Raw genomic sequence first — 19053 nt, 5'->3', positions numbered from 1 at the left:
AAGGAGTGAAAGGAAGGAATAAAGAAGCATGAAAATAGTGGGAAGGGGTAGTGGCCAAATCAGTGAGGCACTTCTTGATTGAAATTAGAGAATTTTGGGGGAGGTGATACTTCAATAAGTAATAAACAAAAGGCATGCTTCAGAGAACATGCTAACATAGAGGCCTTCGTGGGGGGATGGTTGGAGCTAATGGAAGTGACAAGGTTCAGTGTTTGAATGAGAATCCTAGATCAGGAGTAGGGAGAGGATTTGCTACCCTCAAGATCAGGAAGCAAGTAAGCAGCAAGACCCAGACCAGAGTCTACAATCATATGACTCCAACTGAGTGCCTTCTTACCCAATGCTCACTTCTAAATATTTGTTGACATATAAACACAAGGTAGCCAAACAATGCTCTATTCAATATGCTTGTGTGCTGGGTTGGGGAAGGGAGCATCAGCTTCACAATACCATCTATCAGTTACATAGTTCCTCTGTAGGAGAAGAGTGACAGTTCCTTTCTTACTGTACCTCACAAATCATACAGAGAGCCTTGGGAACAAGGTTAGTAACATACAGAGTTTGTTCTCCTTAGTGCTAATTTTTCATAATTCTTACTTTACTCTATTTAGCTTCCCATTAATTATTTTATCAAAGTCCATAATGGATGTTTTAAAGAACCATCTGTCATGAACACTTAGCTTTCAATGTAAATTTCTCTTTAAAACTAATCACACTCAATAAAAATGTAGGCTGAAAATGAGAAATTCCATGACTTAGGAACGTGAAGAGCAATAAATTAAAGAGGAGATGTAAAATAACATACAGGAAGGACTAGAGTCTTCATTTAAATGATGTCCCATGGAAAATTTTTTGGGTTTTATTTCTTATAAATGTACATGTGATTATTATAAAAAGTTTAGGAAATAAATATATATAAAAATATATTCTTCCTGGGTTTACACATCTACTTACATATGCATATTATATATTTATATATTTTTGTTTATTTGAATATATGTGTTTGTATATACACATATGAAGCATAGATTGACTTATTAAAGGATTTTTCCCATAAATTTGAAGCACAGAGATTAACAGAAAGAGAGGTGTCCAGGGAATGGGTAACATGCCCAAGTGCAGGTGTGGTCTTCTCAAGGGAGAAGCATTTATTTGAGTTTACAACAGTCATTTATAGCATTTTGGTGTGTTCTGAATTATTATCTTTGAAGGTATGCTAAAGTATTTAGATCACTGTAGGGTTACTTAGGTGTATGTGGCAGAGTTGCAGTTATGTCTGTGTTGCTGAGACAAACACCGGACAAAATGTAGCTTATAGGAGGAAAAGGTTTATTTCAGGTTTAAAGATTCCAGGGGAAGCGGAGGAAGCTGGCTCACTTCATCATACATTCACAGCAGAGACAGAACCAGCAGCGAGCAAGAACAAACAGCCAGAGCTCTAGCAAGCCCTCAACACATGTAGTAGGGCTGTACTTAAGATCTATGTGCCTTCAGTGAAAGGGATCCTCCAGCAAGGTTCCAGTTGCTAAAAGACTAAGTCGGAAGTGTAACCAAAAATACCTAAGGCTATGGGGGATAAGCTTTCACATACAAACCACCACAGACAGGATAACAATTGTTAAGGTCAAAATCTAGATCACAGGATTGGTGGAAATTTGGATATCTTCACTTGTGAAGAGTTTTGTACTTAAGATGCTCAAAGAAGAAAGGGAGAGGAGTGAGGTTCTTTGCAAGTTAGGTCTTAAGTCTAGGTCATCCTTATTTGGAAATATTTGGAAATACAGCTGGTGAAAGGCTTCAACCAGATTCAAGTGCCAGGGGAGAGGGGCTCCTTTCCCTCTTAATGTCCCCATGTTTTTTTTCTTTCTATATTCAATTATATTTTAAATACCACCTTTTAAAATACAACTTTTAAACTTGTTTTTCATATTTAATAATAGACTTCATATCCATCTGATTACTAGCAATCTGGAATACCAATTAAGTATAACTTAGTATTTCACCAAATTAATTATATTAATTATATATTAAACATATTAATTATAGTAGATATATGATATTATGTAAATATATAATAACATATTATTAAAGACACTTTCAGTATTTGTTATTCTAAGAATACCAGTAGTTCTTATGTATTTTTTCATTTGTAAACACAATTTGTAGATCAAAGGAATGTCCATTTTCAAGGCTTTTGATTCATGACTCTAAATTACATTAATTTCTAGGACTGCTCACTGGCAAAGGATATTAATAGTCCTTTAAAATATTTGCCAATTGGAGACAAAGCCTGTTTACTTTCATTATTTCCTGATGAGGGTAAGCAAGCTTTTGTATGATGATTTGCCTTTTTGAGTGGTGACTGTCTTACTAATGCCTTTGGAGGTGTTTTGTCTGGATAGTCTTTGTTATTTCTTTACTATTCTATTTAGCACCTAGACACAGAGCACTAGGTGACACCATTCCTTTTAAAGTCAGAAGCTTTACCAAGGTCTTTACAGCACATGCACAGAGCTCTACAGGGCTGCTGTGACTCTCAACATGGGCGGTTTTCAAATTTATCACTTATTTTTGTTAATAAAATAGATGATGTTTGGTACTGAAGTCTGGATGGCAACATTAGTACAAAAATATCTGCAGTAGAGCTGGGCATGGTGGCACATGCTTTTAATCCCAGCACTTTGGAGGCAGAGGTAGGAGGATCACCATGAGTTCAAGGCCACCCTGAGACTACATAGTGAATTTCAGGTCAGCCTGAACTAGAGTGAGACCCTACCTCGAAAAAAAAAAAAAAAATATATATATATATATATATATATATATATATATATATATATATATATATATATGTGTGTGTGTGTGTGTGTGTGTGTGTGTGTGTGTGTGTGTGTATATATATATATATCTGTAATATATCTTTGAAATATATAACCAATATGCTAACAATAAAAACATTAAAAATAAAGTATTGCACATGCTCTTGGAACATTTTTGTGTTTCTTATTCATTTCTCTAGTTCATAGTGATACAATTTACATACTGAACATTCTTGTTATTCAGGTGTTCTGTCTCAATGCTCTCTACTTCAAGCAGTGTACTAATATTCTCAATGTAAATCTTGTGTGAAACTTCCAGGGTTTTTTTTTTTTAAACTCACATAATTGTATAATTTCACAAGGCAACCAATTAAAACCTGGAAGATAGACTACAAACTTGGGGTATTGAAATTTTTAATTCTTCTTACCCTTTCCAATGTAATTTCTTCAAATTCATATTCAATTTCTGTTCCATTAACCTAGAAATAGGGAGAAACAAGGAAAGAAGTGTTAATGCATATTGAGAATGAGCTGCTGCATTATAAAGAATGCTGGAGGAGTTCCAGGTAGTACACATCCCTCATTCTAGAACATTCCAAATGTGTTTTGTCATTATGTTTATCTTTCTAAATGAAATATGACCCAAACTCTTCTAAATTATATTAACAAGACTCTAAAAATAATAATCAAAGATTATTGCATCCCTTAGAATTTTGAGATTTGTTTTGTGTGAGTGGGCAGGGACCATAAAAAGCATGCATTTTAAAATTTATAAATAATATACCATCTAAAGGTAATACTATAATTACACAGGAAATAGTTTGCTAATATCTGTTTAAATTTCATAAGTGAACACTAAAAATTGACCTGTAAAATGACAGCAGTGATATGTGAATTATTTCCTTCTCTTTTTATATATTGAAAGAGCTTTAAAAATAACTGTCAGTTTGCTAAATAAGCAATTCCTTTTCATTTATTTGTAGTTAAGCAGAAATAATTTTATTTTTCTTAAATGACCCAAGATCAAGTTCCATCTCAGTTATTCCTTATGATACTTATTGTGAAGCCCTGAACCAAGTAATCATGAACCTATACTTTAGTAGCAATATGAAAAGACCAAACAAGGGCTTTGGAGATGGCTTAGTGGTTAAAGGTGCTTGCTTCTCAAGCCTGTAGATCAGAGTTTGATCCCTAGCACCCACATAAAGTCAGGTGTACATAGCACACATGTCTGTAATACCAACATACCCATGACAATGGGAGGTTGGGCCAGGAGCATCTCAAAGGTCCTGGTCCAGTTAGACTGGCCTTTCCAATGACAAAAGATCACCAAGAGAGACCCTGTCTCAAAAATAAGGTATAATGAGAGAGGACTAACACCGAGAGGTGATTCTCTGACTTCCACATATGTGTGATGCATAAACACACTTTAAAAAGTTTTTATTTTTATTTTATTTATTTGACAAAGAAAGAGGCAGAAAGAGAAAGAGAGAGAGCAAGCGAGAGAATGGGCATGCCAGGGCCTCCAGCTATTACAAATGAACTCCAAAAGCATGTACCACCTTGTGCATCTGGCTTATATGGGTCCTGAGAAATTGAACCTGGGTCCTTGGCTTTGTAGGTAAACTCCTTAACTGCTAAGCCATCCCTCCAGGCAACACACACTTTTTAAAAAGTGAAAAGTAGGAATGACTATATTAAATTCTTAGGTAGAAATTGTTTTGATCACTCCTTCAATCCTTGAATTCATCCAAGCTTGCAGAGAGAAATTTTAAGTACAACCAGGCACCTCAGATATCAACAGATGTGGTTAGAGAATTTTGAGAGGTTGCATTAAAAGAATCGAACAGTAAGTTCCTATTTTTATCTATCACAGTCTTCTTCATTGCTAGTTAAAACTCCTGAGCAAGAAAATGTTCAAATTGGCTATTACATTTTATGCAACATCTTGGCAATATTACTCAAATATAGGAATTAATCAAGGATACAGTTTTCTCACTATGAAACTGTTATTTCTGTACTGTGTTAATTCGTAGCTTGCTTTTCTATCTTGAGAGAATTTAAACGTGGAGACTGAGAACTCTAAGTAGCAAGGACTAGATAGCCCTTTGCTCAATGGAGGGCCTAGCAAAAGGAGAAAATGGCAATGAATGAATAAAGAAACTAAGTAGTTTATTGATTTCCAAACACAGACGGTCATGTGACCTACATTATAAGAAATTTGGAAACTGTATTAACAGTAGAAAGTATGCTTTGTAGTGACACTCTGCAAAAATATAGATGGCAACAAGCAAAGACCAATATGCCTCCACTATTCACTCAGAGCATGGTTTTGATTACTCAATTACATGAGCTAATTGGTGAATCACATTTTACTGTGTTATTACATTATCAAACAGTCTTAAACTAAATTTGATTTTCTGGGTTTCAGCAATTTAATGACTCACAGAAAAGGACTTGATGATGTCAGAAAGCATTTGCTGCTTTATGAAGGCTTTTGTTTGGAACATGTCAAAGTAGAAAAAGAAACTTCCAAACTCTCTGTATGCATGCTTCTGTCTGAATTTTTTGTTTACTGTTTTCTGTAAGCTTCCATATTTGCTAGAAGGAGGGCAGCAGCACAAGGCTTCAAGGCTGCATTAATGTAGTATGTTTTTATTTTCTCAGTATGGCTCCACGAAACTTTTCTTTGTTTCGCTGGTTCTCTAGAGTGAAGCCCTTCACATTATTAAAGTGTTTCAAACTGTGGAGGAGGAAGGACTTCAAAGAGAGAAAAACAAGCCTCTGATAATAAATATGTAGAGATTCATAATGAAAGAAATTCTGTGAAGCAGTGCTAGAAAGCCAAAAAATATTTGATTGAAATGCATTGTATGTAATATTTTGTGCTTAACATTTCTAGGATCATTTATGCTGGCTCTTCCATCCTAGAATTATTATATATGTGTATCCCAGTTCTATAGTCCCCTATTGGCTGGGTTAAACAGGCCATGGGAGCCTGGTCAATGCTCCATGCATCTTTACTTTTCAGTCCAAGGGAAAAGCTCACTCTGTCCATACTTTCTTTATGAAGGAAGATGGTGGCACCCAGCATGCAACCTTGCTTTTTATTATTTTTTATTTTTTAAAAAATATTTTATTTTTATTTATTTATTTGAGAGAGAGAGAGATACAGAAATAGGCAGGTAGACAGAATGGGCGTGCCAGGGCTTCCAGCCACTGCAAATGAACTCTAGACGTGTGTGCCCCCTTGTGCATCTGGCTAACGTGAGTCCTGGGGAATCAAGCCTCGAACTGGGGTCCTTAGGCTTCACAAGCAAGCGCTTAACTGCTAAACCATCTCTCCAGCCCCAGTAGCCTCGTTTTTAAAAGAAAGAATGCCATGTTCATATGAGTAAATCATAAATGAATGGAAGATTTTTAGCTCAGACAGGCAACTTTTAAATCTTATTTGATGAACATTTTAAATATTAATTACTTGTCTGTGTGTGTGTTGGGAGCGGGGAGAGAATGCCAGGACCTACTTCCTGGTGCAAACACCAAGCACTTGCACCGCTCTTTTTCAGTCAGGCTTATGTGGCTAGTTTGGGAATTGAACCCAGCTGGCAGACTTTGCAAGCAAGTCCCTTTAACCATGAAGCCATCTTCCCAGCCCCTTGATGCACATTTAAACCTGGAATCACAGAATCTATTGTGGGAAATTCAGGAAAGACATTTGAGAGGTGCTGGTGTCCATTCATACTAGGAGACTGAGGGCCATGTTTTTATGATCCCCAATACAAGAAATGCAGCAACCACACTGCAGTGACTTCAATGGAGAGGATGAAACAGAAGAGCTAAAATTGCCTCTGTTTTAGTTAGGAGCATGTACCCTTGGCTGTGATAGTCATGGATCTGTAGTACCATTTCAAACCTTGGGACAAGTAGAAGATTCTTTCAACATTTTCCTGCCTTTATTTAGATTGTGATTGCTTCTTGAGTGAGGAAGAACTAAGGAGTCTACAGCGTTTATCTCTATCAATTTCCCTGTGCACCCTCATTTAGAAAGCAAATATGTCGAGAATAGGCCTCATTGCTTTCTGGCAGTGGAGTTCGCAGACCATGGACTATTGTGTGAACTTCATGGTCTCTGTCTAATCTTAAACAGGTTCTCAATATAAAAGTTTAAATTTAAGAAGTTTTCTCACTGAAAAAGCATTCAACCAAATACATTTTTTCCCTAAATTAGTCCCCTTTCCTGTGGTATTTATGTACCTTGATGATATTGTTGTGCCTAATAGCTTGGGATCTGGAAAATTGCATGCTTGGAGTTCATTTTTGTCCAACTCTGGTCCTGCTCATCACCTATGGTTCCGTCTCTAGCATGACAAGTAGAAAACGGAGAGGACTGGCATTGTTGTAGGCTTGGAAGGGCAATAAAATATATGCAATTTCCTAGTTTTGAAAAGTATGGGTTTTTTTTTTAGATAATTGATTTTCCTTTAGATAATTGATGGTTCTGAAATGACAGCTGGTAGGTTTTAGTGATGGCCAGGAAATCAAAGTGATGCCACACATTATCCTGCATTTTTCTGGGCATGTAGCCTTCCTGTCATCATATGGCAGTTAAATGAAGAGATCACTCACAAGTCCACTCACATCCAGACTTAGTATTTAAAGTTCTCACTTTATAAACTCTGAATACATATTATGATCTCTCTGGCAACCTTTAGTCAATTTTAGTATCTTTTTTTTTTTTCTTTTCCCTCATCACTGTAACCACCTGCCTGGATGGTGACTTAATTTGATTTTGAGATTTATTTTTACTTCTTGAAAGAGATTTTTTTTTAAATAAATCACAGATGTAAACTATTCCATGCTTAATTTTTAAAATGCTTTCTTTGTTTTAAAATTCTTCACCACCTTTGTAATTTATTTAAAGTTATGAACACTTAATTGCATGATGAGTAAGTCCTTATACATCCCCATGGCATACATTTTAACAAGGTCTTAAACACAGTTATTACAGCATATCCTTCTTAGACAAAACACAATGGTTTTCAAAGCACAATTTTTGGGTATTAATAAAGCAAGAATAGTGAGGGGAGGGTATTAGAGGGGGGAGCACAGAATTGAACCCAAGTGGAACTGATACCATAGAATACTATATCCTGGAAGATAGATTAAAAGGTTGAACCCTCAGCATGACCTTAGGGGGAGCACCTGAATCAAAAGGCCCTGGAGAGGGTGAGATAAAGCCTACTCTTAAATTTCTCCTGTTTCTCTCTTTTTCTTTCTTTCTTTTTTCTATTTTCTTTCTTCTTTTTCTTTCTTTTCCTCTGGCCCTATCCTGTAAGTCCCAGTATCAGGATGCAGTTAACACCTACAATGAGCTATTGATCAGAGACCTACAAGGTTTCTCAAAACAAGGCAGACTTCTGTCAGAGCACTTGATTACCCACAAGAGGATAATGGTAAGACCCTACTGCTGAATACACCATATGCTGTCACTACAGAACATGGAAAGACCTGGCTGGAATCTGGAAGAGAGCCAGTCCCCAGACATTTAGCCTGTCTAGTGTTAGAAGGTGCAATATTGCTTACTGGGGGAAAGTGGCCAACGTCTGTCTGAGCAACTAGAGGTCTAAGCTACTCAGAAGCAAACAACTTGATGCGATGCTCACACAAGCGCAGTAGTGGCACACAGCCATGGTAGGTAGTCAGCTGCTCTTGGATTGGCTAACAGATCCTCTTAGTGGAAAGGAACCCATACCTAGAACTGGGAAACAAGTCAGAATCATATCCAGATAATGAGTTTGCTTTCCAATATCAAACTCCCACTAACATTGGGCTAAAAGAGGGTCTACATCCTTTAAATTCACTCTAAACTAATAATAGTTCTCTCATTTAACCTGTGTTGACTTCACTCTCTGTTGGAGAATCTGCTTCTCTTTTTCAGATGGAAGTGGGACAGGAAGACAGAAATAACCCACCACACTTCGCCTGGGCCCCAGCTAAAACCATAGGAACTGGGGAAATGAGCAAGAGTGTTGCTTTCTTGGTGAACCTGATATTAGCAGAAGGGTGGAGGAGATAGACACGGAGAACACTCAACACCTCACTAACCATAGATCCAGAGGCTCCTAAGAGCCCATCATCGAAGTAGAATTAAAAAGCACCCAACATAGCTCAGGGCATCTCATGGGGGGGTGGGTAGAAAGATTGTTAGAGCCACAAATTGGGACATTAGGCATGGAGACATTGCCTCCTTCCCCTAAGTGATGGCTGCTGCCACAATGCACTAACCACAATTCCCATAGGGATGACCTGCATCCCTAGTAAGGAGGGTCCTTTTGGAGTGGGCCAGGGATGAGGGAAAGGATGGTACCAACATATGCTGCTAACATACTAAATATGTCCATAACTAAAAACAAAAAAGAACAGTGGTAGTTAGTGACATAGTCGACCTTAAGATATATGCACATTGGGCTGGAGAGATGGCATAGTGGTTAAGATATATGCACATTATCAAGAAACATACATATTTTAATAAGACACCAATATACAAATATTTCAGGACCTCAAAGAAATATGACATATAATATACAAAAAATGGGGGGTAAAAGCCATGGTATCACTATCACAACAAACAAGGTCTGTGAAAGTCTGCTCACTATTTGTTTTATATATATATATATATATATATATATAGTCACATGGGGTAAAGCAACCATATTGAACTCTCTGACACTGTGAGCCAAAACAAATACTTCCTCCTTAATGTTTATGTCAGTATTTTAATTACAGTGACACAAACTAACAAAGCTGCTATATTAATTATGACCCTTACTATAAGGAATCATTATATAGTATGTAAGACATATTTCTGAATATTATTGCTATAGAATATAACATTACCACCAGACTTTGGTGAGAATATGAGGTTCATGAAGACCAGTGCCTCTAGTTCCCACTCCTTCTTGCCAGAGCAAGAAACATGCTATGACACTTTGCTTCATTTGTAGCTATGGCATGTTGCATGGAGTTTATCACAGAGTTGCACAGTAGCTATGTAAATGACTAGATAGATAAGTCAATGAAGCAATAATTGGAATTTTGAAGGTAGGTAAAAATAAGACATGGTCCATCAAGATCCAGATTGTTAATGGTGATGGAATTCCTACCAGATATAGGATGTTTTCATGCAATTTATATACCTCACCTTAGAGACTAACTTTTTTTTTTTTTTTAGAATCCTTGGCTAAACCATACTCAAACACTCAATAAAGAATATATACGTGCATGTACACATGAATTTCCCCCTCCTCTCTCTCATATGCTTGTGCTTTGCCAGTATTTACTGGAAGGTGCCCTATCCATAAATAAGAATGTGGGTCAAAGAAAGAAAAAACAAAGGCAGATATGAGTTCCAACATTTGTGAGACTTGTGAATGTAAATAACTTGGTTGATGTCTTGAAAATTTCAGTTTTGTTTTCATGTATGGAATGATACTAACATTAGTGCTTCCCTTATGTGGTTATTATAAGAATTAAATAATATAATTTTGTGAACTACCTAATACACAATAAATTCCACACAATTACATCCGTAGCGCCTACTTCATGAACATCTTGGGAGGAATAAATGAGTTTATCCAGATTATAAAAGCTTGACACATAGTGAGTCATCAATAATAGGAACTACTACTGTTATTTGTAATGAGTCTGTAAGGATCAGAAAGTTTATTTGATCAAATATTGGAGGTTTTCTGATTTTTCCCCAATAATATAAAACATTAATTATTAAGGCAAAAATCTTTCCTGTTCCCACAAAATCCCTTCAAAACCTTTTTCTGTCTTAAACATCTATTTCTGGATTCCAACTATGATGAACCTTTTGAACACGACTTGTCTTAGCTTTCTCACACAAATTAAGTCATTGCGTACCTTCCCTTAGAATATTATTTCAACCAAACTTCTTTCACTCTTTTATCTCTTCACTCTTGCCATTTTCCTTTTAGTATTCACCTGCCTGGTACTATCATATTGTTCTGCTAGGGCTAATGACCTCCCTAAGGTTCTCACAGCATTCCCTATGTCCCCATTTTCATGACAGATGTGGGTGCATAGTTTTCATTTTTGTACATCTTTAGTTTCTGGTATCACACTGTGTTCCCAGTAGATATCCAGGTCATCTGAGTGGCTTATTACTTTTACTCATGTTTCCATAAACACAGGCGGCCCTTAATAATTGCTGCTGTTTCTTTTCAGTATATGTCTTGAGAGGAAGTAAGAGTTGAATTCACCTGAAGGAGTCAAATATTTATATGACAACCTGTTCTAAGATTCTAGCCTGGAGACATGTGATCCTATTAAATGGTAATTCTCTAATCTATGATATCCTCTGCTATATTCCTTATTGCTACTGTACAAGGTCAACCAGCAGAGAGGAAACTAAATGGCAACATTGTGACCTCTCCTGAACTCCACTCAAACAAACTAGCATGTTCCCATTTCTACAAGTCAACGTTCTTAGGTTATTGATGTAAATAACTAGTTATTTCATTTAAAAAGGAGTGTGTGTGTGTGTGTGTGTGTGTGTGTGTGTGTGTGTGTGTCTGTCTGTCTGTCTGTCTGTCTGTCTGTGTCTGGATGCCTGCTTGCTCCTTCTCTTAAAAAAAAAAAAACAATAGGAGGAGGCTAATGGTCATTAAAACCACCTTTAAATCATAGTTTTTACTTTAAGGATGTTTGTGCAACATGAAAAAGCAATAAAAAGACAATCCAACTACTTGAATATGCTAATGAGGGCAAAACATCATAAAACAAAGTTGAACAGCACACACACACACACGCACCTATCCATCATTACCATCTTTATGTAATGTCTATTCTCCTAGGCCATCTTTCCTGCTGAAATGAATATCCTCTTTTCAAGTTAAGAGGCATTATCCTATAGAAATTAAAAACTGATATTCTAGAGTGCCTGAATTCTATTCCAGTTCTGTCATTAATAAGCTGTTATGATTTAACTTGGACATCTTTTAACTTATGCATCTCTATAAGTATCAAGATAACTCTTAAACACTTAGTAATAAACAAGAACCCTCTGCTTAAACTCTGTAGAACACTGGCTTATCTAGTTATTGAAAGTATACTCTTCAGTCACAGACTGTTCTAAATGCTTCAGTATTATAAGAAAGCCACTCTACTTTATATTTCTTACTTTGAATGAACACATGTCAACTATAAAAGCATGTATTGAGATTCTTCTTTAAGGTTCTAATTTTGATAAGAACACTATTTCTATAATTCACCTGAGTGTGTTCTGTTAGCAAAGAAACTTTAAGTTAAATTTTCTAATCTTAATTAAAGCAATATCTGGACTCAATGAACTGCTAAATTATAGCTTATACCAAACAATGGAAAAATGAATCAGTATTCTATAATATGATCTCTTTCATTGCTGAATTTTTTTATTTTTTCCTCTTATCTGCCTTTAAAATAAGTCTTTATTACACATAGAACTTTGGGTCTAGAAAAGTGATCATGAGCTCAATAATTATGCTTGAAATTTTTAATTAAAAGTGTAAGTTTTTCAATTAAGCAGATTTTTGCCTATAAATTTGTGGGATAACATTTTCTCAGTACTTCTGTCAGGAGAAATTAAAGGCTTGATTAAAGGCTTTTGCAATGAAGGGACAATAGTCACTTACTATGTCCATAGCTGTATTTGGCTCTGATTTGGAAATGGCACATTACTCCTTGTTCTGCACAATGTGCAGATGGAGAAAGAACTGGTGGTTTTCATGCATTCATTTGGCTTTAGTCTGGTGCAGTCTGTTTTGTTCTTTGGATTTAAATATTTCATGAGCTTGAATATGCTCTTTGAGAGTACTAAGTGGTGTTAAGAACAAGCTCAATCAATGCTTATAAAGGCTTCATGATACACAGTTTTGTTCCATCAAACCCTGTTCACCCTTTACCCCTCACTCTCCATGTGCACATTGTTTGTGTAGATAAATGTTCCAAAAGAACCAAGAACTCAAAATACACAGCCAAAGAAATAAAAATTATACAGAAGAAGAAAAAAAATAAAACAAAACAAACAACAACCATAGCAACTACCTTCAACAAAACTGAGAACCACATCACCAGAGGACTTCACACATATGATGACACAAATTGAGAGCCAGTGACATCTTCTATCCTTTTTTTGAGGGGGTGGTTATAATATTACAAAATCATTTAGTAAAATATTAATGGTTCATTATACTCAATCTTTCCTGTTTTCTCTACTTAAATTCTTTCCAAATTATTATCAACATATATTAATTGTACATGGTAAGGTGTTTCTTTATGACATTTTCATATAGTCACATAATTTATTCAGTTTTATTCATCCCATATTACTCTTCACCATGTCCCTGGTAACATTTACCTTTCCACAGCCCAATAGTTCCCCTTTTATATTTTTTCATCTTCTGCAATATGGTTTGTATTCCACTGTCATACAGAAGATGAGGCATATAGGATCAACACAGATCTTCTTACATGTGAACACAAGCATCTTTTCTCAGTGTTCTCTTTAGCTCTGGAACTCCAGAGTAGCCACCACTCAGCACTTCCTGTCCTTTATCACAGGGTCTATCCTGACTGGTTTCTCTTGTATTGCTCTGTCAACAGTGTTTGTGCCCATTTCTTTTCCTTTTCCAAGATATGAACATTTGCCAAGGACTGTTCTTTATTAATCTAGAATATTTAATTCAGTTTTTACCTCACCTGATTGAATAAATTCCCTAATATATCTCCAGTCCCAATATGCCTAAAACCAAATTGATCATATAGTCTAAATATAAACATAATTTCTTTTGGTCTACAGCTATGGCAAGGGAACTTTCTTTTTAAATACATCATTCATATTTGACATTAATTGCTAATAGCCTATTTCACACACAAATTACTTTCTTAAGGCCACTGATATGATCTGCTAAGATGTTTTTGCCCATATCATTTTTCAACATCAATTCATGAAAGCTTTGAGGTTCATCATTCTAAAAGCAATGTTTCATCAGGTAATTTTGCTGCTCAGACAGCTTCATGTAATTTTTCTTTACCTTAAATTACGTCAGAAATACCCATCAACTGTCCCTGGAATGAGCAATTTGTCCTAGGATGGTACTGTTTGGATCTTTAAAAGGGCTTTCTAACCAAGTAATTTTTCTGAACTTATAACAAGTTTCTCCTTCTTTTGCTATCTTTAAGAGTGCCACAAGTTCTGCCTAAATGTAATTACTCAATCTATGCTCTTAAACTTCTAATTGATGTAGAAAATTATCTTAAATACCTAGAACTTCCCAAGTACTAGGTGAAGTCCTAGGCATGTAGTTAAACCAAACACAGTGTTTGTCTTAATGAATGTGAACTTTGTTGGCAGTACAGGAAAGCATATTTTCTTTTCAACTAAAGATTGTATCTACCATAAATATCAAAATATTTTTGTTATCAGTACCCTTAAAGAGCAGGGGAGATGGTTCAGTGGGTAAAATTGTTTGGAACGCACATGTGATGATGTGAATTCAGATTCCTAAAACTCACACTAAACTGGGCACTGTGGTTTACCTGTAGCAAGATGGAAAGCAGAGAGAGGAAAATTCTCAGAACCTCACAGACCCACTAGCCTGAGTATACAACAGTGAACAAAAACCTGCCTCAAACAAGATCAAAAGTGAAGGCCAACACCCGAGGTCATCTTGCATCCTTCACACATGCATGGTGGCATGTGCATGCCTGTACAAATACACACACAACACACACACACACACACACACACACACACACACACACACACACACAGAAAGAGAAAGAGAGTCAGAGAGAAAGGGAGAGAGGGATAAAGAGGGAGACTAAGTAAGAAAAAGAGAGAGAAAAACACCGTGAAAATCATTACTCTATTCCTCATTATTGTAAGAATGACTCATAAGAACAGGAATAATTACCACAGCAACAACAACTACTGCTGTGAGTACAATTCCTTCTATGACAATGACCACAACTGTGACAACTACTGAGACAGCCCAGGTGTTCTCAAGACGGAACCGCACGGCAGTTACTAAAGTTAATCTAATCTAATCTAATCATTACAATCATCACAATAATGATAAAGAGCACAAAACTTTTGTGTCCAATTGTACTATGTCAAAAGGTAAATTCTGGGCTGGAGAGATAGCTTAGTGGTTTAGGTGCTTGCCTGCAAAGCCAAAGGACCCAGGTTTGACTCACCAGGACTCATGTTATCCAGATGCACAAAGTGGAGAATGTGCCTGGAGTTCATTTGCAGCAGCTGAAGACCCTGGCACACCCATTCTCTATCTGCTCCTCTCTCTCTCTCTCTCTCTCTCTCAAATAAATAATAACATTTTTTTTTAAAGAAGGGAATTTATAAGACAGAGGTAACATGAAATTAACACTATCATGTTCATTCTGCATATCACTTAACAATCAGAAACATAAATTTGTTGAAGAAAATCCACAAATAAGCCTCTATAAGGAGGAAAGAGGAAGAGATAAATAACTTTGAATCACATCTGATACTGAAAATTGATCTTTCTTTCTGGCCATGCACAGCAGGGAAGTTTGGGTAGCACGGCCCCTTAGATCATGCTTTATCTTCCTTGATGTACTTGATATACAGGCAGTAGCTGTTATATTTTTATTGTGTCTGGCACTTTCAATAATGATTTGTTCCCCATAGTGGCCACTTTCTAAAATGTTAATAAAATATATCAATCAATTGGATCTTTTGTTATGGGGTTTTTATTATCTACAATATTCTAGCCCCTTCATGTGCAAAAACCAGTGTTACTCTTCAAAGAAATGAACTACCTTAATTTCTCTGTAATCATTTCACTTCAAATCTTGCTAACAATAAACTTTCCCTTTTCATCTGGATATAGCTCATCCTTTGAATAGCTTTCAAGATCAAATGTTTTTTGAGTGACTACCCCCACCCTCTTCACTATCTCATAGAATCTCTTTTTCATCCTAATTTAAAGCATATCACCATCTTCATAAACTTGTAAAAGAACCATAAGGCTTTGTCTCTCTGCTAATTCAACTAAATTTCTGTGACTCTGGGAGGGTAGTGATTGTAAACATCTGAAACAAAACAGTCATTGTATTATATTTTTTGGATCAGAAACTAAGGGAAACATTCTAGACTTTATCTCATATATCTTAAAGTTGAGGACACTGATGGACCCTGATTATACATGTGTTTCTGATTCCCATTCCCTATCCTTCCCAGTTGGTAAGATATAGAAATTGTAAGGTTCCAAATTCTTTTTTTTTTTTAATTTTTATTTTTTATTTATTTGAGAGTGACAGAGAGAAAAAGAGGTTGAAAGAGAGAGAGAGAGAGAGAGAGAGAGACAGAGAGAGAGAGAGAGAGAGAGAGAGAGAATATGGGCTCTCCAGGGCTTCCAGCCACTGAAAATGAACTCCAGATGTGTATGCCCCCTTGTGCAGCTGGCTAACATGGGTCCTGGGGAATCGAGCCTCGAACCAGGGTCCTTAGGCTTCTGAGGCAAGCGCTTAACTGCTAAGCAATCTCTCCAGCCCTCCAAATTCTTTATATGTGACTTGTTTTAGATTATGTTAACCACAATATCACTTGTGTACATATAATAAAGAATACTTTAGTGCTTCTCAGAACCATCTTGTATTGGTCAATACTATTATCTCACTTCTGAAGATGAGTGAACAGATAGTAAGTGGTTTGCTCAAAACTGCTCATCTAGTAAATGAAAGAACCTTAATATGTGTCCAGTTCTTCCTACTTTCTAGCTCTGGAACTTTCTATATATCCCAAGCTGCCCTTGAACTCTAGATCCTTCTGTTTGAACCACCTGAGTGTTGATATCACTGGTATAATCCATTTTGTTGGACTGATTGTGAGCAGCATTGACAATCAGAAATATATCAAGAGATACATAAATAAGAAATCTATCAAGGTGGTCAATAATATAAACTTTGGCTCAGCATGATGGTTCATACCTATAACCCCAGCACTAGGGAGTCAGAGGAAAGAGGATCATGAACTTGTGAAGAACTGTACTATATAGTGAGACCTTGTCTCACTCCTCCTGTCCTTTGGCAAACCCTCATCCTCTAGAAAAAGAGTCTATGAATTTGATTCTACCAGACACTAGCTATGAAGTATCTGTTCCTTTTCCTCATCTGTAAAACGAGATTAATAACAATCTTAGAATTGTGAGTTCAGGCTAAATGGATTAATGAATCAGCATAAAGTAAATTAATTAGTAAAATGCAAGAACCAGGCACCTGGTAAGTTTTGTTATTATGTTAGTTATTATTGTTATAGAACAGGGGAGACATAGGAGTAAGGAGTTTAGCAAAGCCTCTCCCAAAATAACAGTTTTAACACTGGATGGAATTGGCCAAAATAGCTATCTCTGAACTTTAAATACTGACCAAAGAGATACATCAAATTGAAAAAGGAAGAAGAAGAAGAAAGATTCAAGAAAAACTACTGAAGGCATCTGCAGTATTCTAGCCTAGGGCTGCTTTTAAGTCTTGCCCCATCTGTAACCATACTCCCCTTGTCCAGTACTAAATTCTGAGGTTATGATGTTTCTATCTGGGTAGGAAAAGTAGCAAGTAGCTCAGCTTTATTGCCAGAGGAGGCTGACTTCATTTGAAGATGAGTATGGGAAAAACTCACGCTCAGTTGCTGGAAACAATAGTGAGTTCAGTGGCAAGAAATCAGGGCAAGAGAAAATGAAGTAGCCAGAGGTCATAACAGTGGTTGGTGGGAACAACAGATTGTCCAGAGAAGCCATAAATTTAATGAGGGAAATTGGGGGAATTAGAGTATCATACAGAGCTCTGCCTGTGTAGCAGGCTGAGGGGCCTGTGCAAGGTCACACATACACTCAGGAGAGAAGAGAAGGTCCGCAGCATCAACAGACGCCTGACTCAGTGTGAGGCGTTGCTCATAACGGAACATACATGAAAGGACTTGTCAGAAAGTAATACTTCCTGTAGAGTTATAAACTGCTTGAATTTGAACACATCCTTCTATCTCAGGCAACTCCATTGGTAGATGACAGTAACCTTACTGGGCTCAAACTGTTTAAACATAATTTCTGAGAAAGACTTGGCTCCTGCTAAGCAATGCTGATGCACAGGTAACACTAGGAAAACAGAAAAAATAAAAATAAAACAGACATCAGCAGCTGCAGTTCTTCAGGCAAGGTAGACTCTATACAAACAACTCTCTGGGCTTGGAGAGAAGAGAGTGCAAATCAGAAGTCGTCTCACCTCATATGTCTGCTCTTTAAGAAAAGAAATAAGGGCTGGAGAGATGGCTTAGCAGTTAAGCGCTTGCCTGTGAAGCCTAAGGACCCCGGTTCGAGGCTCAGTTCCCCAGGTCCCACGTTAGCCAGATGCACAAGGGGGCGCACGCGTCTGGAGTTTGTTTGCAGTGGCTGGAAGCCCTGGCGCGCCCATTCTCTCTCTCTCCCTCTATCTGTCTTTCTCTCTGTGTCTGTCACTCTCAAATAAATAAATAAATAAAAAGAACAAGAAAAGAAATAAGTTTCAAAGAGAAGAAAGTAGGATCCATGCATATAAAAAGAAGCAGAAAATAGCAGTTTTTAAGCATACCAGATGCTAGAATTACCTATAAAGTTTTAAAGTCACTACAAGTATGTACAAAGAATTAAAAAGAAATTAAAGGAAACTATTATAGCAAGTCATCAAATGGAGAATAATAACAAGGAAATAGAAATCATGATAATTGAAATGAAAAATTTGCTTGAGTTCCAATTCCAAGTCCAGTATGTAAGGAGAACTACTTTCTTAATAATGAGTAAAAGGACAAAAACAACAATAAATTCCTGACAAATCAACAAGTGTTAGACCAGAGAATAAAAGTGTAAAAGCACATCAATGCCTCCCACCAAATTCAAGAGACAAAGACATACAGAGCACCAACAATTACTGGTGCCAAACCTATGAGAAGAAGCCCATCAAAATGCCATCCAGGAAAGGAAAACTTGGATAGTGCTTGATGAATCACAGGAAGGTCAATTTGTACATCTCAGGGAATTTAAAACTCCAGGGAAAATCAGCCATTGAAGTCTGCACACTTCTGAGTTTTATTCCAAGTATCTCTACAAAGTCTTCACAATAGACAGTGGAGGAAAATATTAGTGTTTATAGTAAGAAATGAGAG

At 36.6% G+C, this 19053-nt stretch overlaps 1 protein-coding gene across 20 annotated transcripts in view; it reads right to left on the bottom strand.

The window, feature by feature from the left end:
- The window catches only part of Dlg2 (discs large MAGUK scaffold protein 2), a 1944997-nt gene that overhangs the window by 633277 nt on the left and 1292667 nt on the right, over window positions 1–19053 (bottom strand). For all 20 annotated transcript variants that reach the window (XM_045145568.1, XM_045145570.1, XM_045145572.1 and 17 more), the window contains one exon: window positions 3245–3295. In XM_045145568.1, coding sequence (XP_045001503.1) covers window positions 3245–3295 — 51 coding nt within the window. The remainder of the gene's footprint in view (window positions 1–3244; window positions 3296–19053) is intronic.

Source organism: Jaculus jaculus, chromosome 3, assembly GCF_020740685.1.
Source record: "Jaculus jaculus isolate mJacJac1 chromosome 3, mJacJac1.mat.Y.cur, whole genome shotgun sequence".
NCBI classification, from domain to species: Eukaryota; Metazoa; Chordata; class Mammalia; order Rodentia; family Dipodidae; genus Jaculus; species Jaculus jaculus.
Note: the sequence above shows the minus strand (reverse complement) of the source record. Positions and strands in the feature narration are given on the sequence as shown.